Source organism: Bufo bufo, chromosome 5 (assembly GCF_905171765.1).
Source record: "Bufo bufo chromosome 5, aBufBuf1.1, whole genome shotgun sequence".
Lineage (NCBI taxonomy): Eukaryota > Metazoa > Chordata > Amphibia > Anura > Bufonidae > Bufo > Bufo bufo.
Genome location: NC_053393.1, coordinates 464562043 through 464588798, shown reverse-complemented (window position 1 = coordinate 464588798; position 26756 = coordinate 464562043). Strand labels below are relative to the sequence as shown.

The 26756-nt window shown below is 42.4% G+C and overlaps 1 protein-coding gene across 1 annotated transcript in view; it reads left to right on the top strand.

The window, feature by feature from the left end:
- RAPGEF5 (Rap guanine nucleotide exchange factor 5) overlaps positions 1–26756 on the top strand; it is a 358807-nt gene that overhangs the window by 148828 nt on the left and 183223 nt on the right. The window contains exon 6 of the mRNA XM_040433729.1: positions 6001–6082. Coding sequence (XP_040289663.1) covers positions 6001–6082 — 82 coding nt within the window. The remainder of the gene's footprint in view (positions 1–6000; positions 6083–26756) is intronic.

Here is a 26756-nt window from a genome sequence, read left to right as displayed (position 1 = left end):
TAACGGAAGCAGGTGGTTGTATTATCAGTAACTGAAGAGTTTTTGCTAAACCCTGCCGGATCTAGTAAAAAAGCTAGTGTGAAAGTAGCCTAAGATGGCTTTACACACACACAGATTTCTGACCAGTCAGACCATTCTCACAGAGGATGAAATTTGTTTGTTCGTTGGGTAATAGCCCTTTACATGGGCCAGTTATCGAGTGTGAGCTTTCATACAAATATTCATTACCAATAATTGTCCCTCAGACTGATATCGGTCTGATTGGGCAGAAACTGTTTAGAAATTTGTATGTGTAAAAAAGAAAATAACATGACTAAAGGCAATGAGATTACTCTTCTCCTCAGTCTTTAAGTGTTAAAGATACAAATGTCAAATCACTCATAGGCTTTGCTGTGTAACATGGGCAGATTTTCAGCTCGGTAATGAACGCAATTGACTATACTACATGTCAACTGGCGCTCGTTAAACATGGAGCAATTATCTCTGGTATAGGGAGAACTATAGTGTTAACATTTGTCTCCATATAGATGATAATTGGCTCGTGTAAAATGGCATTAATTGAGTGCTGATGGACATACTGTATCCTTGATCGGGGCTCATTAACAGGCTTAAAATCCTCATACAGCTTTCAGTGGTCAGCAATGCATCCCCTGTTTACATGGGGCAATCTAGTACCAGAAAATAATGATTTTGGATGCCACGTAAAAGATCCACAAAAGCGTGTTTGCTGGGTGATTGGTGACCCGTTAATGACGTTTGTACGGATGTTCATTCCAGATCATGGTCCCATGTGAAAGGGCACTTAGAAATACAGTCCTATACTGCAGTCAGTAGATATCTAACTTTTGGAGGCTGGTGCATCTCAGATAGAGTAAAGTAAGGATGATATGTATTTGTCTTTTTTTTTTTACTACAAACACATACTGTGTTCTGTTGAAACACATAATTGGAATTCCTTGGTTAGTCCTCAGATCAGTTTGTTCTGTTGTGTTTTTTTTTTTTTTATTAAATCAGACTGATACTGAGAGGCACGAGCTCCATCCATAGTGCACCAGTTGCAGAACTTTTCCATGTACAACCATAAAGCAAATTAGGAATCTACCCTTGACTCTTTCAAATGGGGCTTTGCATGTTTTATAGGAGAGTCAGAGCTGCTGGGAAAGATGTAGGAGAGGGGAGAGGGGCAAAGGTTAAAAGTTATTTTGCCAGTCTCCTGATGTGTATATTTGGGTAATTCATGCATGGTGATAATTCAGGATAATTTTGTGATAATACATCTATTTGTAAAAATGCTGTCATTTAAAGACCTGTCCGGGTGACTGATTCCCTTTCATTTTCTGAATTCTGCTCATGCTAATACATATTTTCCAGAACTGTGTTCTCTACTTTGTGTTATTTTTTATAACAATATACACCTGCAATGTCTAGAGCCAATTGTGTAGCAACAGCCATGTGACAAGGTGACTCCTATATCTGTGGTTAGCTTTTAGTCTAATTAAGTGGTCACCTTGCTGAGGAAATCATGAAATCCTTTTACCTTCAAAATTATGCAGACGCAGATAGTCCTGTGGCATCTCTCATTCATTCATTCATTCACACATCACTAAACAAGGATAGCAGGAACATCCTTGTAAAGAAGCCATTGAGAAAAACATTGCTGCTGTGCTCCCAAAAGGGCAAGCTTTTATTTTAGCACAGTTTTTCAAGTGCACTTATGTCGCTTGGGAGCCCCCTCTGATTCCCAGACTAGAGAGAGCCACTCTGTATGAGCAGTTCCTGACAAACTAGAATCATCCATCACATGCAATAGCTGCCATGTACGTAATGCTACATACCCCCTACTGTGGCTGCATCATGGAAAATGTTTGGCTGGCCGTGACTTTCCCCTGCAAAATAAGCTGTGTGCTAGGGGCAGACGTTAAAATGTGATGCCCCCAATGAGATAACTTATTTAAGGCTGGGTCTCCTTGGGGCGGCCATGATGTGGTGGCTAATGTCCACACAAATGTGATGGTGGTACCACTGTAAAAAAAGAAATATATTTTGTGGTTGTTGATGTCCGCCGGTGAGAGAAATTGCAGCCGCCCCATGGAGATCCAGCCTAACCATGAAAACTATTCTAAGCTTATAATTTTCTCAGGGTCTAATATCCATTTACTCTACGTAATATGGGTCTTCATATGAGGCTCGAAATCTCATTCCCTCATTACAGCCATAGACTTAAGGTGGATTTAGACGGGATGACTTTGCCGATTGTCGGGAAGGAAACGTTCCTTCCAAACAATCGGCTGCTCCTTCAGTGGAGAAGACTGCTGCATTTACATGCAGAGATTTATTTCACTATATGAGGACAAGAGATGGCTATTGTGATTCCCTCGCCATCATAAAGATTGGTTTCTGAGCAGCAGATCACTGCTTAGACCAAACAATCTGCTGCCTAGAAACTAAAATCAGTGGTGCCTGCATGAGTGGCACATTTACACGAGATTGTTGGGAATGACACGACTGATAATTTGGATGATTATTGGCTTGTGTAAATACAGCTTTAACTGTAAGAAATTAGGAACATGGAGGGAATACAAATGTATACAGCTGTTTTTGAAATTCTGATAGAGGGAGCAGTGTATTTAGACTTTTGCACAAAGTAAATGGAGCTCTGACTCCTAAAAAAAAAAACAATTGGATCTGTGTTCCTCTTTTATTTCGGAAACACTTGTGAAATAAAATTGAAATGTTAGGTAATGAGGCAGCCCCTTTGAGAATTTGCCCACCTCATCGATCACACGGTCGTCTCGAGTCCTGCTGTCTACAACCCCAGCAAAATCAGCTGTCCTCAGCCATGCGCTTTCTCTCCATGGGAAAGTGGTGATCACGTGTGCCCATCATTCAGATAAATGGCTGTTCATTAAAACAAGGATGGTTACAAAGCATTTGCTTGTTTGCTGCTTGATTACTGTCCAGTTTCCACAAGACAAGGATTAGGAACGGCTGTTTTTTTTTGTAAACTGTTTTTTATTAATTTTTCCAAATTTTTGAAGAAAAAACATACAAACAAGAGCGATGTTTCACCGCCATCAATAATATCCGTTTGTACAAGTGCAAAATTATTTGTCAAATGCCTTTTCCATGAGCATACGGATAGTAACAGAAGTCCAGGAACGGCTGTTCTTATGAACGCGCATTCAGCCAATCATCGGCTTCTGTAAAAGGGGTTCAAGGGTAGATACACATGGTAGGTTGATGCAGGGATTTGCATCCATGTGGTTGCCACCAAAACAACCTCATTCAGATAAATAGAACTGATGATCAGCCACAGAAATCTGCCAAGTGTAAATATAGCCTTTAGAGCAGGCATGGCCAACCTGCGGCTCTCCAGGTGTGGAAAAATACAATCCCCATCATGCCCAGACTGCCAACAGCTATCGGCTTACAGCAGGGCATTGTGGGAGTTGTAGTTTTACAACAGCTGGAGAGCCGCAGGTTGGCCATGCCTGCTTTAGAGGAAAACATCCAATGGCATGTTGCCTATAGACAAACCATATCGCTGAGGATCGGAAGGGATGGACGTATAAAATTTAGCTTTTATTGGTATGCTTTAAAGGTTGGTCTAGAAAATAAACAAATAGAAAAAATATACAATTAAAAACTCTCTGTAAAGGGATAGCAGAAATTCAGTAGACCAGACTGGTGATACGGTACCAGCCATTCTCTGCAGTAAAGGTAGTCTGGGCTATAATCCCTCAAATTCAAGCCACTAGAATTCTCATAGGGATAAGGTGAACCCTATTGTAGTAAATCAAAGGAACTCAATGTAGAGTGACAAAAAAAACTAGATTAAAGGTCTGGCAATGCTGGTATGACACATATGATCACAGGCTGCGTAGTTGTCTGCTATGGCCAGGTGTGCTGCAGGGATGCACTAATTGTGCCCTTGAAAACAGTTGCTAACAAATCCAAGTTTGCCGTTTTAAATCTCTTCCTGAGATTGTAGAGCAAAGTTTCCAGTGACACCAAGTATGCAGAGGAGAGGCAATTGGGATTTTATAAACCTGGATCACCCCCACCTTTTCTTAAATGATTGTCATTGTGGAGTAAACTTCCATACAGTGTGTGGAAATCACTCTCGGTTAAGATCACACAGAGCGCTGCACTTACCAGATACGCAGCAGCAAGTACAACCTACGGAAGCCCTTGCCCCCGATCCCTGCAGGTTATCTGAGGCAATACTCGGGGTGACTCCTGACTACTGCTGCTGCAGACAACTGCTATTTCCCTACTGTAATCCTCACAGACAGTGTAGGAAAGATAAAATGTATTGACCCTACGCGTTTCCATATCCCTACATCATCAGGGGTCTATTGTGTACATAAGTAGTGCCATAACACCCTGGTTCATGGTTTCAAGCATCAGTGGTATACCCAGAGATTGCATTATGGCTCTGATAGTGGCCATGCACGGCACTGTCCGGACGCAGACTCTAAATAGATGTAGCTCCACCCAGAGGTTGCACTACGTTTTTTCCAGAAAAGTAAAAATACTCATCTGACCATTTTTGAGAAGTGTTTTTATCCGAGGAGGAGTGCGAAAGTTGCGGAAATTCAAAAACGTAATACGTAGTCCTACAGTTGCTCACATCGGCGTTGGAGGCTCAGTTTGGAGCCCCTGTTGTAGATTCTGTCGAAAGACCACACAAAAAAGCATTATATGCAGGACTTTTTTTGTCTGGTAAAAAGACTGAAACTGAACGGATCCCATCATAGTCGGCGGAGTCTGTTCAGCTTCTTCCCTGTAAGTTAGGCCTACAAGTTTTTTTTTTTTTTTTTGCTGAACCTTGCAGGATGGAAAAACGTAGTACACTTTTTTTTTTTTTACAATGGAACTTCATAGTGACAGATGCCACAGTATGGCATCTGTCTGAGGCGTCCGTTAATGTATACGGTTTTTGTCTACGTTGAATGTATCACAAAAACCCACCCTTATGTGCCCGATCCAGCACTTCTGGTATTTTTGTTGCTCTGCTCATCTAACAGAGAAGAACTGAAATAAATAGCGCTGGTGTGAACGTGGCCTAAGAGGTGGATATTTATGCAGGGGAACCATTAGTAATCTAAATAACATCAGGCAATTATAGTGATAAAGTCCAGTTCAATATAGCGGATTTAATCCTGTACTTTATCACTTGGCTATAATAGCCTGCCTGCATTCACTACACTACATACATCACACACACTACACTACATGAATCAGTTTGTGATGTGATGTGTGGTGCAGTGTGAGATGTATGTGGTGCAGTGATGATCACACACTGCATTATACACTACTGTCACCTTGATGTCCGGGGCTGTTTGTCACCTCTGAGGATTCCTCTTCAGCTCCTCCGCCAGCATGTTTCCTGGGGTTCTTGTCCAGCATGCCTCCTCTCCTTACTGTAGAAACTCTGGGGAGCTGGCCCCTTCTCCTTCCAGCTCCCGCTGGCTTCCCCTGCTTCTTAGCGCTGTTTTGCTCCGGCGCCCGCCCAAACCAACCAATAGCAAAGCCCCTTACTGTATGGAGCTTTGCTATTGGTCATTTCAGGCACAGGCAGCATCGCTGCACTGCCTGTGGCGTACACTGCGCGCCCTGCGGTCATGAATGTGGAAGAAAAGTCGAAGGCGTATTGGTACGTCTTAGACTTTTTCCAGGTAGTAATATGGCCTGAACAGGCATCAATGACTCTTGTACAGGCGTTATTGCGACCTCTGGCTCCACTCATCTCTTACCTGGCGGGCGTACCATTCTGCCCCCATGCATGTCATATACATGTCATAGGGACCAGATGTCAGTAGGTTGGGCTGCCAGGAGGAGCTCTGTTGCTAAGCAGCAAGGACGCTATGCGTGTGCCCTGCACAGGATCCCAGACATGAAAGCCTATAGAGAAATCAGATAAAACATGTAACTCCATTACCGCTCATTTCAGTATCAATTTATTTCAATATTTGATCATCTTCCTCTTCCTCATAGGTCTGCTGATAAGTTAGAAAATGGACCCGACGCAAACAACAGAATCCTGCAAATTCAAGCACTTGCTCGTCTTACCTCTGCAGTGAGTTAAACGAAAAGATGCTATTTGTTACATGTTATCTTTAACCTTGTATGTGCAATACCGGTATCCTATGTGAGGGTCCATGGGCCAATTTAAAGGGGTTCTGCACTTTCATTTAACTGATGATCTATCCTCTGGATAGATCATCGGCTTCTGATCGGCGGGGGTCCAAAACCCGGAACCCCCGCCGATCAGCTGTTTCAGAAGGCAGCGGCACTCCAGCAGCGCCTCGGCCTTCTCACTGTTTACCGCCGGCCCACTGACGTCACAACTAGTATCAACTAGTGTGGGCGCGGCTAAGCTCCATTCAAGTGAACAGAGCTTAGCCCCGCCCACGCTAGTTGATACTAGTCGTGACGTCACTGGGCCAGCGGTAAACAGTGAGAAGGCCGCAGCGCTGCTGAAGCGCCGCTGCCTTCTCAAACAGCTGATCGGCGGGGGTGTCGGACCCCCGCCGGTCAGGTGCCGATGATCTATCCAGAGGATAGATCATCAGTTAAATGAAAGTGCAGAACCCCTTTTAAGCAGACGATCAAGAATATACAAGCTGATCTGTGCTGATTTTAACAAGGCCTGATGCGTGACTAAATGGGGGATGAGAGATCCTACGATTTTTCTTACCTGTACAATTTGCATATTGTCGGCAGCACATCTCCTGCAGACAATAGATAATGTTTATGCTGGTATAAAAGATGGCTATAAACTGGCGTTTAACACCGGGTCCGAAATATTTTTTGCAGAGAACAGTAACGATTTTCTTTGTCTACACACTTTAGTAATGTAAAAGTTGAATTTGTATGACCTGTGCTGCAATTCTACACATACAGCAGAACAAGGCATAAATGATTTTCACAGTGTTAGGACTCATGCACACGAACGTATTTAGTTTCCGTATCCGTTCCGTTTTTTTTTTTGCGGATGGGATGCGGACCCATTCATTTCAATGGGTCCACAAAAAATGCGGACAGCACACCGTGTGGTATCCGCATCCATATGTCTGTTCCGTAGCCCCGCAAAAAAAAAATATAATATGTCCTATTCTTGTCCGTTTTGCTGACGAAGATAGGCATTGTTACAATGGATCCGCAAAAAAAACGAATGCCATACGAACGTCATCCGTTTTTCTTGCGGATCCGCAATTTGTGGACTGCAAAACACATACGGTCGTGTGCATGTAGCCGTGTCAGTTTGTCCGTCCGTTGTTTGTTTCCATTGCGTTTTTTTTGCGGATAGGATGCGGACCCATTCATTACAATGGGTCCGCAAAAAATGCGGACAGCACATTGTGTGCTGTCCGCGTCAGTATGTCTGTTCCGTAGCCCCGCCAAAAAAATAGAACATGTCCTATTCTTGTCCGTTTTATGCATTGTTACAATGGATCCGCAAAAAAAAAAAAAAAAAGAATGACATACTAATTGCATTCTCAAATCAATAATGATTCTGGAGAATATTTTAATAAGTCTACTTTCACACTCGCGTTTTGGCTTTTTGTTTGTGAGATCCGTTCAGGGCTCTCACAAGCGGTCCAAAACAGATCAGTTTGCATTCTAATGCCTTCTGAATGGAAAAGGATCCGCTCAGAATGCATCAGTTTGCATCAGTTCAGTCTCCATTCCGCTTTGGAGGCGGATACCAAAATGCTACTTGCAGCGTTTTGGTGTCCGTCTGATGAAACTAAGCCAAACGGATCCATCCTGACACACAATGTAAGTCAAAGGGGACGGATCAGTTTTCTCTGGCACAATAGAAAACGGATCCGTCCTCCATTGACTTTCAATGGTGTTCAAGACGGATCCATCTTGGCTATGTTAAAGATAATACAAACGGATCCGTTCTAAACGGACGCAGACAGTTGTTTTATCTGATCGGATCCGTCTATGACGGATCCTCACAAAATGCGAATGTGAAAGTAGCCTAACTCGATGCTTTGCCATTCCTCTATTATTCCTATATAAATATAGTTACATCTGTGTTGCTAGCAGTAGGGTGGAAGGGGTCCATTCACAATCTCACACTGGCAGCACTGATTGGATAGTGTCAGACTGGGCAGGGACACTGATAACACCCATTTACAGATTCATAAAATAGCAATTACTGAGGAACACAACAACGTAGAGTTATGTGAAAAGATGATCTACAATTGTTATTTCAAAGGGGATTAAATAATTTAGCAAAACCGACAAGTCAGGAGTGGGGGCAAGTCCATTTTAAGTGAGCTAAAAGTACTTGCAGACTCGGCACAAAAAAAATATAATGTATGTATTACATACATATTATTTCCATAGTGGATTCTACAGTGCAAATCCACATTGTGCGATATAATAGCCATTTTCTAGATCTAAAAATTGGTGATATTCCCTGAAATTGTACATTTTTGTTCATGGGATTTTAAAAACTCTGTTCACATGTATTGTACAGTAATTTGTCGCAATGAAAATTCATGACAAATCCGTCATGTCTGAACATAGCCTGATGGCTCACGTTCTGGACATGAACTGACTAGAAAACATCAATGCAGAGTTTTATTTCAGTTCTAAAATCAGAATTTGTGCTCCCTTGTGTTATATGCTATATAACTTTGGTGTCTACAGTTTGGATTGTAAGCAAGCTTCTTTCATGTGGCTCCAGGCTAACCAACACCATGCCGATTAAGCGTCTAGGTTTCAGTGGGAAAGTCCTGGATTTCAGGCTGTCTAGGAACACAGCTCATGTCTGATCTTTTCTGCTTGACTCATCTCCAGTGCTGATGTCTGACTTCAGGGGCTGGCACAGAAATTGGTGGCTACATTAAAGTGGCTGCTGAATGGCAACTTACATGCAAATTATCATTGTGCTGGCACTACTACATGGCTTAACCTAGCCACACAGTACAAATAGGTACAAAGGGGCACTGTTGTGTACTATGTGGTCCTAGTGCAAGGCCTGCACTAGCCTTTCCGTTAAACGGGGCAGGAAAACGGAAAGGACGTATTCGGCACATAACTGAGCCATACGGAGCCCACGGGCCCCATAGACTGTAATGGGGTCCGTTAGGTTTCCGCTCAGAAGATTTTGGAGCGGAGACAAAAGTTGTGAATGTAGGACTTTTGTCCCCGCTTTAAAAATCTTCTTCTGAGCGGAAACCACATTATAGTCTATGGGGCCCATGGGCTCCGTTCAGCTCAGTTATGTGCTGAATCCATCCTTTCCATTTTCCTGCCGGGGAAGGAGAACGGAAAGGCTGAACGGTGATGTGAACGAAGCCTAAGGCCTCATGCACACGACCGTTGTTTTATTCCGTTCCGTTTTTCGTGATTTTCAATGGGTCCGTTGAAAACTCGGCTAATGCACCGTTTGCCATCCGCGTCCTTGATCCGCGGTTCCAGTCCGTCAAAAAAATATAACCTGTCCTATTTTTTTTGCGGAAAACGGTTCACGGACCCATTCAAGTCAATGGGACCGTGAAAAAACGCAGAGGCACACAAGATTGTCATCCGCGTCCATTTTTTTTCCTGTCATTTGCATGGCAAACTTGACTTAGATTTTTTTTTACTTTCCTTCATGTCTGGTGATCCTCCAAAAATAAAGGAAGACACACAGAAACAAAAACGGAAACGGATCATGGAACAACGGAACCCCATTTTGCGGAACGGAACACAGCAACGGTCGTGTGCATGAGGCCTAATCCTGTGTCAAAATATGTGAAAGTTTTAAAAGTAGGTGATTGGTTACAAGTAGGGTAGATGCGGCCAGGATCTTAAAGGGAACCCTTCACCGGGATTTTGTGTATAGAGCTGAGGACATGAGTTTCTAGATGGCCGCTAGCACATCCGCAATACCCAGTCCCCAGTCGGTTTTTTTACACAATAAAAGCACACAGAGCTATGGGGACTGGATATTGCGGATGTGCTAGCGGCCATCTAGCAACCCATGTCCTCAGCTCTATACCCAAAATCCCGGTGACAGGTTCCCTTTAAGGAGAACAACGCCTATAAGTATCACCACACAGTATCAAAGTCTAGTAAAATGATCAAACTTTGTTTCATTATGATAAAATGTAAGGAGTTTAAAAAGGCAGCATGTCGCATGACAAAGGGGAACACATGCATAAAAATAATTATCAAAAGTGAATACTAAATAAGTTCATATAAAAGACGAATGGAGGATAGCAGCAATGTAACATATGAAAACTACATAATGACATAAAAAGACCCTACAACAAGAATATACAAAATAATGGGACCTTCTATCATGATTCCCATTGGAAGAAGCCACGGCAAAACATGTGTCAGGGGTGTGAGGGCCCATTATTTTGATCACTATAGCTTTCCTTCATATGGTTGTCACTGTCTGCATATGGTCTTCCAGTACACTTTTAATGTATATTCTTGTTGCAGGGTCTTTATACCATTATTTAGTTTCCATATATTACATTGCTGCTATCCTCCATTTGCCTTTTATATGGACTTATTTATGATTTACTTCTGATAACAAATTTTATGCATATGGTTCTTCCTTTTTCATGTGACTTGCTGCCTTTTTAAACTCCTTATATATTATGATATATGAAATAAAGTTTGATGATCTTACGAGACTTTGATACTGTGTGGTCATACTTATAGCCATAGTTGTTTTGTATATTTGATTTCTACCAGGTACACTTGATTATTGGTGCCCATTTGTGTGCGTTGGCATTTGTACAGAATCTTTAGGGGCAAGAACTACATATAGAAAAGCTTGTCGTGGTACGTACTTTTATGCTTCCAGATGCTCTCATGTTTGAGGATTTAGAATGGCAATTAGCCACTATTGTGGCTCAAAAAATGTATTTCTCAATGGGGGGAATTTATCATGACGGGAATATTTGAAGTCCGTTTTGCTTCACTCTGCATTTAGTTTGGTGCGCCAAATTTATCAAATGTATGTTGCTTGTTAAATTTGATTCATCTTTAACACTTTTGTCTAGAAATGCTACTCTAGTTTATATACAACTACTGGAGTGACTTTGGGACTTTAAAAAAAGTCCCATTGATTAATCTGAAGTTAACATAGCTAACCACACTCATTTTCCTATACAGTTTTCAAAATTAAGTGAGTAGTGTAAAATGTAAAAAGTAGCTACATTTTTGCACAAGTGACCCCAAAAAGTCGTAAAGAACTATTTTGCCACTTCTTGCAGGCAATTATGGAGTAGTGGGCAGAAATGTAGTCCAGGCCTATTGTGACATAGTTGAACTAACTGATATTGGGATGCCTTTGTACAGACACTTACAGCTAGCATGTGTCCTGCTAGCTGTATGCAAACCCTGTGTAGTTTCCAGGGCAATGCCTTCAAACTGCACACCACAGACCTAAAGTGGTGGATATTGTAGTCCCTACATGATTATATTCCTTAATCCTGGAAAACACTTCTATAGATAAGTTCACATGTGCTGCATTGTAAAGGATGCAATAGAACTGCATGTTTATTCTAAAGAAACAGGAAAAGAGCTAGAAAAAGATTAAAGGCATGCAACAATTTTCTTTCAGGCAAAACACTGTTTTGGTCACTTTTGGTGCAAAATGGATTCCTATTAGGCCTCATGCACACGACCGCTTTTTTTTTTTGCGGTCTGCAAAAAAGGGTTCCGTAGTTCCGTGATCCGTGTCCGTTTTTTCTTCCGTGGGTCTTCCTTGATTTTTGGAGGATCCACGAACATGAAGGAAAAAGTCGTTTTGGTGTCCGCCTGGCCGTGCGGAGCCAAACGGATCCGTCCTGACTTACAATGCAAGTCAATGGGGACGGATCCGTTTGACGTTGACACAATATGGTGCAATTGCAAACGGATCCGTCCCCAATTGACTTTCAATGTAAAGTCAGGAGTCCCTATTATACCTTCGGATCGGAGTTTTCTCCAATCCGATGGTATATTTTAACTTGAAGCATCCCCATCACCATGGGAACGCCTCTATGTTAAAATATACCATCGGATTTGAGTTATATTGCGAAAACTCAGATCCGACAGTATATTCTAACACAGAGGCGTTCCCATGGTGATGGGAATGCTTCAAGTTAGAATATACTAAGAACTGTGTACATGACTGCCCCCTGCTGCCTGGCAGCACCCGATCTCTTACAGGGGGCTGTGATCCGCACAATTAACCCCTCAGACCCCCCTCCCTCCCTCAGTTTAAAATTCATTGGTGGCCAGTGCAGCCCCCCCTCTCTCCCTCCCCTGTATTTAACTCATTGGTGGCCAGTGCGGCCCCCCTCCCTTCCTCCCCTGTATTTAACTCATTGGTGGCCAGTGCGGCCCCCCCTCCCTCCCTCCCCTGTATTTAACTCATTGGTGGCCAGTGCGGCCCCCCCTCCCTCCCTCCCCTGTATTTAACTCATTGGTTGCCAGTGCGGCCTCCCTCCCTCCCCTGTATTTAACTCATTGGTGGGGCCAGTGCGGCCTCCCCTCCCCCCCCCCTAATTAAAATCACCCCCCATCATTGGTGGCAGCGGAGAGTTCCGATCGGAGTCCCAGTTTAATCGATGGGGCGCCGATCGGTAACCATGGAAACCAGGACGCTACTGCAGTCCTGGCTGTCATGGTTACTTAGCAATTTTAGAAGCATTATACTTACCTGCGCTGTCTGTGACTGGCCGGGTGCTCCTCCTACTGGTAAGTGACAGATCTGTGCGGCGCATTGCCTATAGCACAGACCTGTCACTTACCAGTAGGAGGAGCGCCTGGCCGGTCACAGACATCGCAGGTAAGTATAATGCTTCTAAAATTGCTAAGTAACCATGACAGCCAGGACTGCAGTAGCGTCCTGGTTTCCATGGTTACCGATCGGAGTCCCAGCGATTAAACTGGGACTCCGATCGGAACTCTCCGCTGCCACCAATGATGGGGGGGTGGGGGTGGGGGATTTTAATTAGGGGGGGAGGGGAGGCCGCACTGGCCACCAATAAGTTAAATACAGGGGAGGGAGGGAGAGAGGGGGGCCGCACTGGCCACCAATAAGTTAAATACAGGGGAGGGAGGGGGGCCGCACTGGCCACCAATGAATTTAAAACTGGGGAGGGAGGGGGGTCTGCCCCCTCCTGCCTGGCAGCACCTGATCTCTTACAGGGGGCTATGATAAGCACAATTAACCCCTCAGGTGCGGCACCTGAGGGGTTAATTGTGCGGATCACAGCCCCCTGTAAGAGATCGGGTGCTGCCAGGGAGCAGGGGGCAGTCATGTACACAGTTCTTAGTATATTCTAACTTGAAGCGTCACCATCACTATGGGAACGCCTCTGTTAGAATATACTATCGGATCTGAGATTTCACGAACTGAAAACTCAGATCTAAAAAGCTTTTATGCAGACGGATCAGCGGATCCGTCTGTGTGAAAGTAGCCTATGGACACCGATGACGGACGCGGATGACAATCTTGTGTGCATCTGTGTTTTTTCACGGACCCATTGACTTGAATGGGTCCGTGAACCGTTGTCCGTCAAAAAAATAGGACAGGTCATATTTTTTTGACGGACAGGAAACACGAATCATGGACGCGGATGAAAAACTGTGCATTTTCCGAGTTTTCAACGGACCCATTGAAAGTCAATGGGTCCGCAGAAAATCACGGAAAACGGAACAACGGACACGGATGCACACAACGGTCGTGTGCATGAGGCCTTATATTGAACAAAAATATAAACGCAACACTTTCGGTTTTGCTCCCATTTTCCATGAGCTGAACTCCAAGATCGGAAACATTTTCTACATACACAAAAGACAAAGAAAACCAGTCAGTATCTGGTGTGCCTTACGCAGTACAACACATCTCCGTTGCATAGAGTTGATCAGGTTGTTGATTGTGGCCTGTGGAATGTTGGTCCACTTCTCTTCAATATCTGTGCGAAGTTGCTGAATATTGGCAGGAACTGGAACACTCTGTCGTATACGCCGATCCAGAGCGTTCCTAATCATGCTCAATGGGTGACATGTCTGGTGAGTATGCTAGCCATGCAAGAACTGGGATGTTTTCAGCTTCCAGGAATTGTGTACAGATCCTTGCAATATGGGGCCATGCATTATCATGGTGCAACATGAGGTGATGGTCGTGGATGAATGGTACAACAATAGGCCTCAGGGTCTCGTCACGGTATCTCTGTGCATTCAGAATGCCATCAATAAAATGCACATGTGTTCGTTGTCCATAACATACGCCTGCCCATACCATAACCCCACTGCCACCATGGGCCATTTGATCGACAACGTTGACGTCAGCAAACCGCTCACCCACACGACGCCACACACGCTGTCTGCCATCTGTGAAAACCGGGACTCATCCGTGCAGTCAGGTCCAGACCCCGATGAGGACGACGAGCATGCAGGATGAGCTTCCCTGAGACGTTTTCTGACAGTTTGTGTAGAAATTCTTTGGTTATCCAAACTGATTGTTGCTGCAGCTGTCCGGGTGGCTGGTCTCAGACGATCATGGAGGTGAACATTCTGGATGTGGAGATCCTGGGCGGGTGTGGTTATACGTGGTCTGCGGTTGTGAAGTCGGTTGAATGTACTGCCAAATTCTCTGAAACACCTTTGGAGACGGCTTATGGTAGAGAAATGAACATTCATTGCACGTGCAACAGCTCTTGTAGACATTCCTGCAGTCAGCATGCCAATTGCACGCTCACTCAAATGTTGCGACATCTGTGGAATTGTGCTTTAAAAGTGGCCTTTTATTGTGGGCAGTCTAAGGCACACCTGTGCAATTTTCATGCTGTCTAATCAGCACCTTGATCTGCCACACCTGTCAGGTGGGATGGATTATCTCAGCAAAGGAGAAGTGCTCACTAACACAGATTAAGGGTACATTCACACGTCCGTTATAACACTCCATTTCCGTTCCGATTAAAATCGGAACATTTTTTCCGATCCATTAATTTTAATTGCCTCTGCAAAAATGCGGACACCAATCATAGTGCTGTCCGAATCACGGAATACGTTCCGTTTTCCTATTTTCGAGTATGCGGATCCTGAAAAAAAATTAAGCTTGTCCTACTTTCTGTCTGTTTTTCGGGTCCGTTGTCCATTCAAGTCAATGGATCCGCATAAACCATCCGAATGTCATCCGATTTTGCGGATCCGTTGACAGGAAAATGGATGGAAAAACCCCCCCCAAAAAACGGAATAACGGAAACATGGAACGTATTCGGAAGCACTTTAGTAAAAAAAACTGAAGGTTGTACTGAAAAACGGATCCACAAATAAAAGGAACGTTTATCTGGAAAGGTAAAAATACTGACGTGTGAATGGACCCTTAGACAGATTTGTAAACAATGCTTGAGATTAATGGGCCTTTTGTGTATGTAGAAAATGTTTCAGATCTCTGAGTTCAGCTCATGCAAAATGGGAGCAAAACCAAAAGTGTTGTTTATATTTTTGTTCAGTGTAGAAACAAGGGAATCCATTTAGAGCATGCTCACGTCTGTGTTTGAGGCTTCATTTGGAGTCTCAGTCACAGATTCTGCTAAAAGGAACGATCAAAAAAGTCCTGCAAAAAGTGGATACCTGGATGGAAAAAGATTAGACCCCCATTATAGTCAGTCAGTTATGTGCTAAGAAAAAAGACGGAAATAACTATTGGTAATGTGAACGTGATGCAAGGTGTTAGTTTCCCTCCAGCTTTGTTAAGGCCTCCAAACAAATAAGAGTAAATTTGTCTAAACCCTCTAAAAGATAATGTCAGGAAGAAGGACTGGAAATGTTAAATTTTAGAAATTTTAGCATGCACAATCCTTTTGTTCTGTTCAGAGATGAGCCACTTCTAGAGGTGTATGCAAGTGGTTAAAGGTGCCCATAGCTCCCCATTCCATACACATGCAATCTCGGAGATATCTGGAAAGAACTGGAATACCCCTTTAAATACATGACAGAATTATGTTCTGTAGAACAGAAGTTGAATGTTTAATGTGCTAGATCCTACTCTTAAGACTTTATGGTATTTCTTTAAAAGCAGAATCTGTTCTTCTAGGTCAAAGTCCATATATTTACATTTCTTCCCTCCTATATTTACTGCAAAACTTGTTTCGGGTTGCCTCTGCCAGATTTGAATAGTCACACCTTAATTTGTTTCAGCTCCTTTCCCAGTTTGCTGACGGTATTTCCATTGTTATTGACAAAGCCAGGATTGTATTTGCTAGTGAAATGAGCATTCATGTGTCATTTGTGAAGTTTGTAAAGCCAGAGCGTGGCCTGAGGAGACAGCAGTGGCTGTGGCTCATTAGAGCGCTCATTTACAGAGATCATTAAAATAATATCCCAGCGATACAAGCCTTGTAAGACTTCACTCCTATCTGTGATGGGTAAACGGAACACTTGTCAGGACACAGCCAGCCAGCCTAGTGAATCCATCCGCTTACAATAATTGGTCACATATGAGCAGCTAGCTGACAAAACTGATCATATTAAACCAGAGAACATACCCTGCCTTGTCCAACGGGGATACGCCTGAACAGCTCCATTAACTTTTGCACTCATGAATCTGTAATACCTGTGTAGTCAGTCCTAATCTGTATGCCCTTTAAGAACATTTGGATTTTAGTTTCCTATAAACTTGTGCTTATTTTTTTTGTAACCATTATAAGCAACATCTAGTCTCCAGCCTAAAATACCCTAAAAAGTCAAGGGGGGGAATTTATCATTCCCCCCACACAAATTTACCCCATAAAAAGGTGCAAACCTCATGTTTGTGTTTTTTTTTAAACCCCATTGCGTCTACATATTGGTGCATGTAGCGTTCCTACATTGCCCTCACCACTTTTCCGAGGAGGGGCCTTTGCCCAGCATATTTATCTTCTTTTACGTCAGTTGTCTGGTTCCAAGCGGGCGTAGATTTCACTTTAGACACACAGACTGCCAGAAGATGCACTTAATTTATGACAAAGCATGCACCTTGTCAAAAATTAGGCGCATCCTCTGGCAGTCCAGGACAGGACTTTGTTTTCCATCCTGCATAACGGAAACCGGGCGGATCCATTATGCTGCCCTTAGACATCTATTATGGAATGCAAAACAGGATGGCTCTTAAAGGCTTCCTTCCGTTTTGCATTTCGTCATAGAATTCCGTTATATTCCATCATAACGGAATTCCACCCGAACGCCGAACCTGAAAACGTCGGGTTCGCTCATCCCTATTCAGGATATATCCTATAGGGTTTGGAGTTCCACTTTTAAATTCAGAGCTCCATACCCCTTGCATAGAGTTCAATACATACTATTATACATTGAACTCAATAATAACATTTATATAGTACACTGAGCTCCCCCTAGTGGTGGCTACAGGCAGCCAGAATTATATTGTTTTAGCACTGTGGCTGTATGAATGGAAGCAGGTCTTTTTAGAGCCGTTTGTCTGAAAACTTCAGAATGCTCAAAGCATGTAACATGAAATTAAACTAGGCTTTGATTTTATAGCATTGTGTAAAGTGAATAAAGTCTCATGTATTCACGATGCTAATTTAATAAGGCTTACCGTTTTTGGGTATGAGGGTTGTATCATTAGCAAATGGAAGATTGTTGATGTTTCCACCAAACTTAAAACCCTGTTCATCTTCCATCCCGCTCCTGTTAAACGTGTATAGGTTGCATAAAATCCCAATTATTGTTTAATCATTCAGGGATTTGAACCCTGTAATTAAAGTCAGCATTCTCTAGTCTGTTTTAATTTTGTCTTGGTCTACTGTTGTGTCAGTGAATATGCATCAGTGAATTTTATTAATTTGTCCTTTAGATATCTAGAAAGGTGGGCATTATTGCTAACAAGCTTCTTTAGTTGCAGAGGAAAACTGCACCTTCTGCTGGTGTAAGCAAAGCTTCAGGTTGACTCTTTTTATTAGTGGCTAAATGAGATACTGTTAATGTTATTCCGTTACTGTCATTGAAAGTATAAGAACGGGAATTTATCATTAGGAGAATATTTGAAGTCAGTTTTGCGTGAGTCTGTGTTGGAGTACTTTGTGCCACATTTATCAATTGTCACACATTGTTTGATAAATTTGGCTTGTCCTTAAACCTAACACTTCTGTCTAGAGAAGCTACTCCAGTTTTCCTACTCCACCCTCCTGCTGGAGTGAGATTGCGACTTATTTGCGACATTTTAAAAAAGTCTCAATGATAAATCTGGAGTGAAACTCATTAACATAGCTCACCACGCCCACTTTCCCACCCATATTACAAAACTGGAGTGAGTGGTGTACACATGCAAAAAGTCACAAAATTTATCGCGAGTGAGTGTAAAAAGTCGCAAAAGTCCTATTTTGCGACTTTTTGATGCCAGAATTCTGCAGTGAAGGTATGATAAATCTGGGCCATAGACTTTCTGATTACCAGCACGCCTGTGGACCTCCATTATCCAATAATAATTAAGCAGCTAATGGCTTCCTATTAAGCGTTGCCGTCTGCAGCAAATCACTGTTTCTGCAGGTAATCACATGTTTTTTGAAGATACAAAAAGGAGGGATTTACATTGCAAAACTTCCACAAGTGCTACACAGAAGTCCTTTAAATATCCATTTTAGTGCTTGACATTCAATGACTCCTACATCATCTGTACTCCTGTGCCCTCATGACTGTATTACTTGTTATCTGGCAAGGTAGTATAGTGTTATAACAGGTATATTATGCAAGTCGGAAATTATTATACACCTATTTATTTACCGTATGTCCTCAGTAGAAGCTAGAATAAGGATGCCAACATTGATGTAAATGAGGATTTGGATCAGGACAGTACAGAATAAGGGCTCATGCACACGACCGTATGTATTTTATGGTCTGCAAAAAACAGATCCGCAAAAAATATGGATGACATCCGTGTGCATTCTGTATTTTGCGGAACGGAACAGCTGGCCCCTAATAGCACAGTACTATCCTTGTCTGTGATGCGGACAATATTAGGACATGTTCTATTTTGGGAATGCACAAGGATTAACTTCCGTTTTTTTTGCGGACCCATTGAAATTAATGGTTCCACCTACGGTCCACAAAAAACCCAGAATGGACACGGAAAGAAATTACGTTAATGTGCATGAGCCCTAAGAAGTTTTATCACAGGAACACAGGTGCACCGTAGCTGCATAAACAGTGCCTGTAGTGTCAATAAGTTTTCAGTAGAACAACATATTGATAAAAGCATTTTTCAAGTTGTCTTAAAGTAGACCTGTCACCTCTTCTGACATGTTTTAGTAACTACTTGCATTCTCAATGTAATAACAATTCTGGAGCATCTGTTCCTATGACTGTGTGTTGTGCCTCTCGTTTGCTATTCCTACTAGAAGCTGAATCAATTGCCAGAAGTTTGCAATAAAGACCCATCAGGGTGTTACCAATTGGAGGCATGTCCCTGTATAGTCTGATGCTATACATAAGTGCTGCCAGTGCAACTGTGCAGGAACACCCAGCAGACAACACGCAGACAAACTTATTAAAGAACTTTGCCCATTCATAATCTTCCTACAGTAATAATAGAGAAATGGTTATAATAAAAGATGCCCCAGAAATTTTATTACATGGGGAACTTAAAGAGGACCTTTCATCAGTATAATTTTAATAAACTAATAACCCTACCTAATAGTGCGGCTTCCACTGATGATCCCCCTTTTTTTTTTTTTTTTAAATCGACCACCGAATGTTGAAATAATAGCCCCGTTTGTTCTGCTGCAGCGCCTGTCACTCAAGCGCTTTCTTGTATGGGGCGTTGCTAAACTTTTTTCTTTGCTATGGGCCTTGGCTGAGAGCGCAGCCAATCAGAGCGCTCCTCTCTCAGCCAGGCAGAAGGAGCTAAAGTTCTTGCGAGAACTTTAGCTTCATAACATCCTGTTGCAGCGATGTCTAGGGGATGATTATGATACTTACCCTGCCGCTCGTACCGCTGCTTCCACACCCGTCGCGTCCCTCAGCCGGTCTATCTGATCTTTCGCTGATCTTTCTATCTAATCTGCCTGGCTGAGAGAGGAGCGCTCTGATTGGCTGCGCTCTCAGCCAAGGCCCATAGCAAAGAAAAAAGTTTAGCAACGCCCCATACAAAAAAGCGCTTGAGTAGTGGAAGCCGCACTATTAGGTAGGGTTATTAGTTTATTAAAATTATACTGATGAAAGGTCCTCTTTAAGTAGTTACAGACATGTCAGGAGAACTGACAGGTCCTCTCTAATTAGCCACCACTTAAAAGCTGCTTTCGAGTATTAGTTGAAGTTTTTTTCAGTCTCATCATAAACTTAGGCTTTGTTCTCACACCTCTTAATAATAGTGGTGCATATGTGCATATCCATGCACCAAGACAGGAATCTGTGCTACCAAGGGTGCTGGTATAGATTTCTGGTATAATCTACGGCAGTTTCCTGAAATTTAGAAATCTGCCATTCAGCTCTGGTCTCCTTGGCACTGAATATTTCACACCTGGACTTGAAGATCCTCTAGAAGGGGTTGTCCACTGAGTGCAAAATTCAGCTGTTTCTTGGAAGGTCCTCTGCTTAAAACAGAGAGCCCATGCAAAAAAAAAAAAAAAAGTGTGTCAGTATGCATGAATTGGCACAGGCATGTATTATTACATGGGGTTTCAGCAGACAGACCATAGGGGGGCTGTATTTAGAAATATGATTCTTTTATATTATATACTGTTTATTTCCTAATATACTTTCTCAGGATTTCAATATTTTGATTCCACTGCAATTTAAGAGAAATATCTTCTTTTTATTCATTCTCTTGAGGAGCCCCTTTCATTTTTTTCTTTTCTATCTCAAAGAATCACATCTGGATTATAGCAGATTTCATTATGTAATGCTGCAAAGCGGCATGGAATTTAGAAAAAAGGGCAATGGAATTTCCTTATGTATTGCTACCCTCTAGTGTTCAGTGAACAAAATAACCAACACTTCTGAGAGAATGGAACACAGACTGCTCTTAACAATCATTGTTGAAATCTTTCAGTACTACATAGACATGTTGGAAATGACATTGTATTATTGATTGGTGAATCTTTCATTAAATGGGTAAACTAGAAAATAGAAAGTTAATTACTGTATAAAGTTGAACAATTTTCCATTTTACTTTCCGCATGAGCTCCTTATGGTCTTGAGGTGTTGTTCAATAGAAACTTTGACGAATAACTATACAGGTTGTGTGCAGCAAATCTGCAGCCTTTTACTGTACAAGTCAAGTGAGTCAAAGGAAAAAAAAATTTAAATGCTGGGAGTGCGTACAAAATCTGCAGAGTAAATTAACCTGCAGTACAGATTATAAATTCGTAGCATATCAATTTAGGATATGTTCAGATGGCATAAATACCCATCAGAAAATCCAACCTCTATTTGCCATGGAATTCGTGGCAAAAATCAGACGCTGACCCTTAGATTTTCACTGTGGTTTTGCAGTTTGCATGCCACAGATCTGCCACCAGACTTCTAGCTACATACAATGAGGATATTGCACATCTTCTGAAAAGGAAAAGCACACCAAGAAGTTGCATGCCGCAGGTTTCCCATTGAAAATTAAAGCAGGTTGATTCCACATGGATTTCTGCAAGAAAAAAAGGCCATATGAGCATACTCTTAGGCCTCATTCACATTTCTGCTTTTCACTGATGTGTGCTGTCTGCATTTACTGCATACAGGACATGTACCTAGTCATATGGACATTCACACAACTGTATGTACTGTATTTTGCTGTCCGCAAAGAATATGGATGATATTCATGTTGCATCTGTTATTTTGAAGACACATTGTAACAATGTCCATTCTTGTAAGAAATATATGGACAAGAATAGGGCATTCATTATTATTTTTTAAAATCTTTTTTGCGGCTCTGCATTTTTTGTGGCCCCGTTGACATCCAACCCGCAAAAAATACTGATCAGATACTGAGCAAACATGCGGAGATGTGAATGGCACACTATTATGTTCACACAGAATTTTTTTACTGGCTTGCAACACTTTGGTCCATGATGTGGACCAAACGCGCCCATTGAAGTCTATGGGTCCGTGAAAAACAACACAACACGGAGAGCACCTCCCTCTTTCTACTGGTAATTCCTCTTGCTATACACCCAAGCATTCTGCTAGCATTTCCTGCTGCTCTATGACATGGTCTGCCTACCTTTAAGTCTTCTGAAATAATGATCCCTAAATCCCTTTCCTCAGATACTGAGGTTAGGACTGTATCACTGATTGTATATTCTGCTCTTGGGTTTTTACCCAACTTAACAGTTTGTCCCTTCTGAAATTTCATCCAACCCCTCCAAATCACCTCACTGAAGATGATATAAGGTGTACAGTATGATAATTTTTTCTGTATATCCTGAAGGCTGTGTGGACTGTCCTGGTTCACTGCACTGCCCCACAGGTTTTATTTTTGTTGCATCCTAATAAAATAATGTTGGATAGACTTTTTTTTGGATACAATGAAGTGACAGTTTTCAGAAGCCTTTTCTGGTAGATGGGCACTAATGATCTCTCCTCCTTGTAGAAAATCGAAGATGTCAAGTCTGTTTAAATTTTCAGGAGTCAGGAAGAACATAAATGAATCTGAACAGATTACAAAAGTTTATATCACTGAACCACTTACTGTGAAGCTATGCATAATCAACGTCACAAGTTAATATCATGGAACATATTTAGGGCTTATGTACACGGGCATGTCTGTATTTTGGTCTGCAAAAAATAGATCCGCAGAATATGGATAGCTTCCGTATGCTTTCCATATTTTTCTCACTCCTGTCAATTGAAAGGACGATTCTCATCCTCAAGTATGGACAAGAATAGAACCTGCTCTATAATTTGAAGAATGGCCACTTAGATCTGCTGAAAATACAAATGTGTGCGTGGTCCCATAAAAAAAAAAAAAAAGGGTCAGTGTGGTATCCGCTAAAATATGGATAACACACTGAAAAAAATACATTTGTATGAATGAGCCCTTACACTGGGGTTTCTTAATGATTGAACTGTACTTAATTTTTTTTCTCTTCTGTGTTATTTTAACTGACACGAATATAAGACATATAGGCTGTAGAACCTTAGTTTTATTTTTACACCAGTCAGATAACATTTAACGGGTTCTCCAGGCATTATGCAAGCATTCCTTGGACCTGCTGAAGAAAGATTACTTCTTACCTGTCCCCCGTACTGCTGTCTCTGCTGCATTTGCACAGGCTGCGAGCTCCTCAGCTCGGGTCCTGGCTGGATATGTGTGCTTTTTTCATATTCATCTGCATAGTAGTATATGCAACTTAACAGGAAATGAAGCACACACATCCATTCGAAACCTTATTAAAAGAGCTCACAGCGGAGAAGGCGGCGCAGCGGACAGGTAAGTATTAAAGAAATGATCTTGCTTCAACAGATCCAAGGAAAGCTTGTGTTTTTCATAATGCCCGGAAAACTCCTTGACAGGTGGGTTGACACTTGGCATAAATGCTGTGGATTTCTGTGCGGCAAATCTGCATGATCATACGTGTGCATTGAAGGCCAGACAGCAATTCAGTGTGACTAAATTACAACTTGCAACAGTGTTTTATGGCTTTTTCCAATAAGGTTTTTGCAGGTGAAACATTAAAGCTGTTTATTTAGAATCTGTCCTGAGATAGATAAGTGAATCTAACTCACAGCGGGGGAAGGTGAAACCGTGCGTGGGTGAGATGTTATAACAATTCTTTACATATTTGGAGAAGACAAGATGGAGTCGCATTTCTCTTCAATCCCCTCTTAGAACCAAATTTCTTAGATAATATGGTTCTTACCCTTGCCCTTTTCCCTGTATACCGCCAGATATTTTCTATATCCTTCATGTGAGTTGTCTTCAGGATTAGGCAGCAGAGTCTCATAAAATGACATATTTGATACTCCTTTCATTATCAGTTTCCGTACACATGGTAGGATACATGTTGCAACTAATGCTATTACTATAATAATTATCAGGATAATGATTCCCAACTGTACAAGTGCCTGTTTCCAGTTAGTGAACCAGCCAAAATACTGAGCCCAAGGGTTATCGATACATGAGTTTCTTTTGAGCTCGATTGATAAATCCTCGAGTTACTTTATTGCCAGTGTGACCTTACCATTAGGGCCGGTGTTGTTGGGTATGAGCGTGCAGCAGGATGAGGGGTCTGTCAATACCTTACAGACACCACCTCTTTCTGCAAGTATCATATCGAGTACCATGTCCTAATGGAATCTGCCTGTAACTGTTCTGCTACACCCTGTAACGCATCCCTGGTGTAGTTTACAAACCTTTGTTGATTATAGTAAATATAGTTGATCCAGTCTACATTTTTGTTGATAGTTATGTGGGGAATTATGGATTCAAATCCTGCTGCCACCTGATCTCCGGCCTTGAATTAATCAGGGACCCCTCTTGGGGCGCCTATTGCGTCTATATACACATGAGGATCAAAACTACCCATGGGGAGTGATCTTTTGGTCCTTGTCACTCTTCCTACACTCAGGGTCTCTTGTTCACTAAATATGTGTATATTCATTATGGCTTTAGCAAGAGCACATTCACCTTTCCAGGAACCCTCTAGTCTAGATCTTATCTTTCCATCCCCACAGATCCAATATACATCTCCAATCGAGTATACTTGATTCGGTGTGAGGGAGGTATCTGTTTCACTGTAAGTTGCACAGTATCCTTCAGTGAAATTACCCAGGGATCTTCCTTGATCTCCCCCTCTGTGGCAGGTATAGTTACCAGGATAGATATGTATACCTGCACCAGGGCGGGGAGTTTTTATGAGGAGTGGGTATTTTTGCTTCCATTCTTCACATGCAGACTGGTTACTAGATGAATTTGAGAATAATTGCAAAAAACATTCCTCAACACTCGCGCTTAGCGGTCCCACATATATAACAATTACTTTTATTTACTGAAGCTGCACTGTACTTCATCCATTCTAACCATAGGTTGGCATCAGAGAACCCAGTTTCTGCTGCCAGGGTATCCTCATAGGTAGGGTCAGAAATAGACAGTATGTTTCCTAGGGACTGTATATGGGTTTTTAGAGGGTATGTTTGTTTCTGAGGGTATGTCCATTCTGAGGATTGACACATCTCTTATTTCAAAGTTTTTGGTGACCATTGAAATGTCTGCCCCCCCCCCCCCTCCCCATGTCGTGAAAGTACCATCCCAGCACGTAATCTCCTTCATCACCTTTGTTGGGGTTTTCTTTGTTTATAATTATTTTCATCTCAGACACCATCTTAGGGCATGCCCACCCTGTAGGATATAGGCTAACATCTATGTGACAGTCCCCTCTGTTGATAATTGTCATTCTACTAATCAAGGATTTACCATTCTTAGCCTTTCGATTAAGCCCATTCTGTGGTTTATACCCCCAGTCTTCTCCTGTATTCCATCCTACTGACCCCCAGTATGCGCATCTATTACCCCAATAAGGGTCAGTAATACAGATATAAGCCTGTCCATTCTTATAGTGGTTGCCGCATCTCGTGGAAGGACTGAACTTTATTATGCTGCATAAACAGAAGGAGTAAGTTGCAACGTGAGTACTGGAGGAATTGTACCAGAAGGTAGTGATTCCACCTTTCTGAGTTATAGCAACTTCAGCTTTGTTATCCTCCGGCAGAGTCATTAGGATCATCAGTAATCCCACAGTCCAAGTGGACCGTCTGTGCCATCTTCCAGAATTGAGGGAGTGCATCCTGGTGGAGGTCAGAGCTGTCTGCTCCCGTTAGTACCTCACTTTGTCCTTTTTCGAGGTCAGGACTGTCTGTCCCCGTTATTACCTCCTTTTGGGATGCCTCCTTTACCAGTTTTACTCTGGTGGCATGGACCCAGGTAGGTGCTTCTTCTGTAAGTACAGCTGTGCGGGTCACGGCTACCACTATAGTCGGTGGTCAGTAGGTGAAGTCTCCTGCAAATTTTCCTTTCTTTAATTTCTTTATCAGCACGATATCTCCCACTTGGAATGGGTGGGTTGGTTCCTGTGGAAGACCAGGAGACTTACAAGCAACTTTTTCCTCAATTTCACTTAGGGCTTTAATCAATCTGGTTACATTGGTGTTTGGGTTGTTCCTCAAAGATGTGATACACCTTCCCACATAATCTGACACTGTTTAATGCCTGTAATTTAGAAATTCTGTGCAAGCAGAATGTGTGTTTGAATGCTGTTGTGTCCTACTCCATGAAAATCTGCAATGAACAGAGGGGAGCTGTGCTGTGGTATGTATGATTTCCCCTCTTTGCAGATTAATCCTGTCCTAGGATTCTTCTGCAAGATTGGATAACACCAATCGGCCATTTAATCGTCAGTAGCTGAGGACTGGAGATCCACAAGCATCTGAGTTAACTCAAGTGAAGGAGGTACTAAATTCACCATTTGCAATGTGGCCGGGGCCATCAGTGCAGCCTTCTTGGCCTCCGCGTCTGCCAGGGCATTGCCTTTGGACACATGATCTTTACCACCAGTATGCGCCCTGCAGTGGACAATTGCAATCTGTGAGGGAAATCTTATGGCTTCTAAAAGTTGTATGATAAGTTGTGAATATGAGATGTGCTTACCATCAGCTGCAATGAATCGTCTCCTTTGCCAAATGACCCTGTGGTCCCAGACCACTCCATGTGCGTACCTGCTGTCAGTGTAAATGGTGACTGGCTTGCCTTCATGTAGTATGCATGCTCTCGTGAGTGCAATTAATTCTGCTGCTTGTGCAGATTGGTA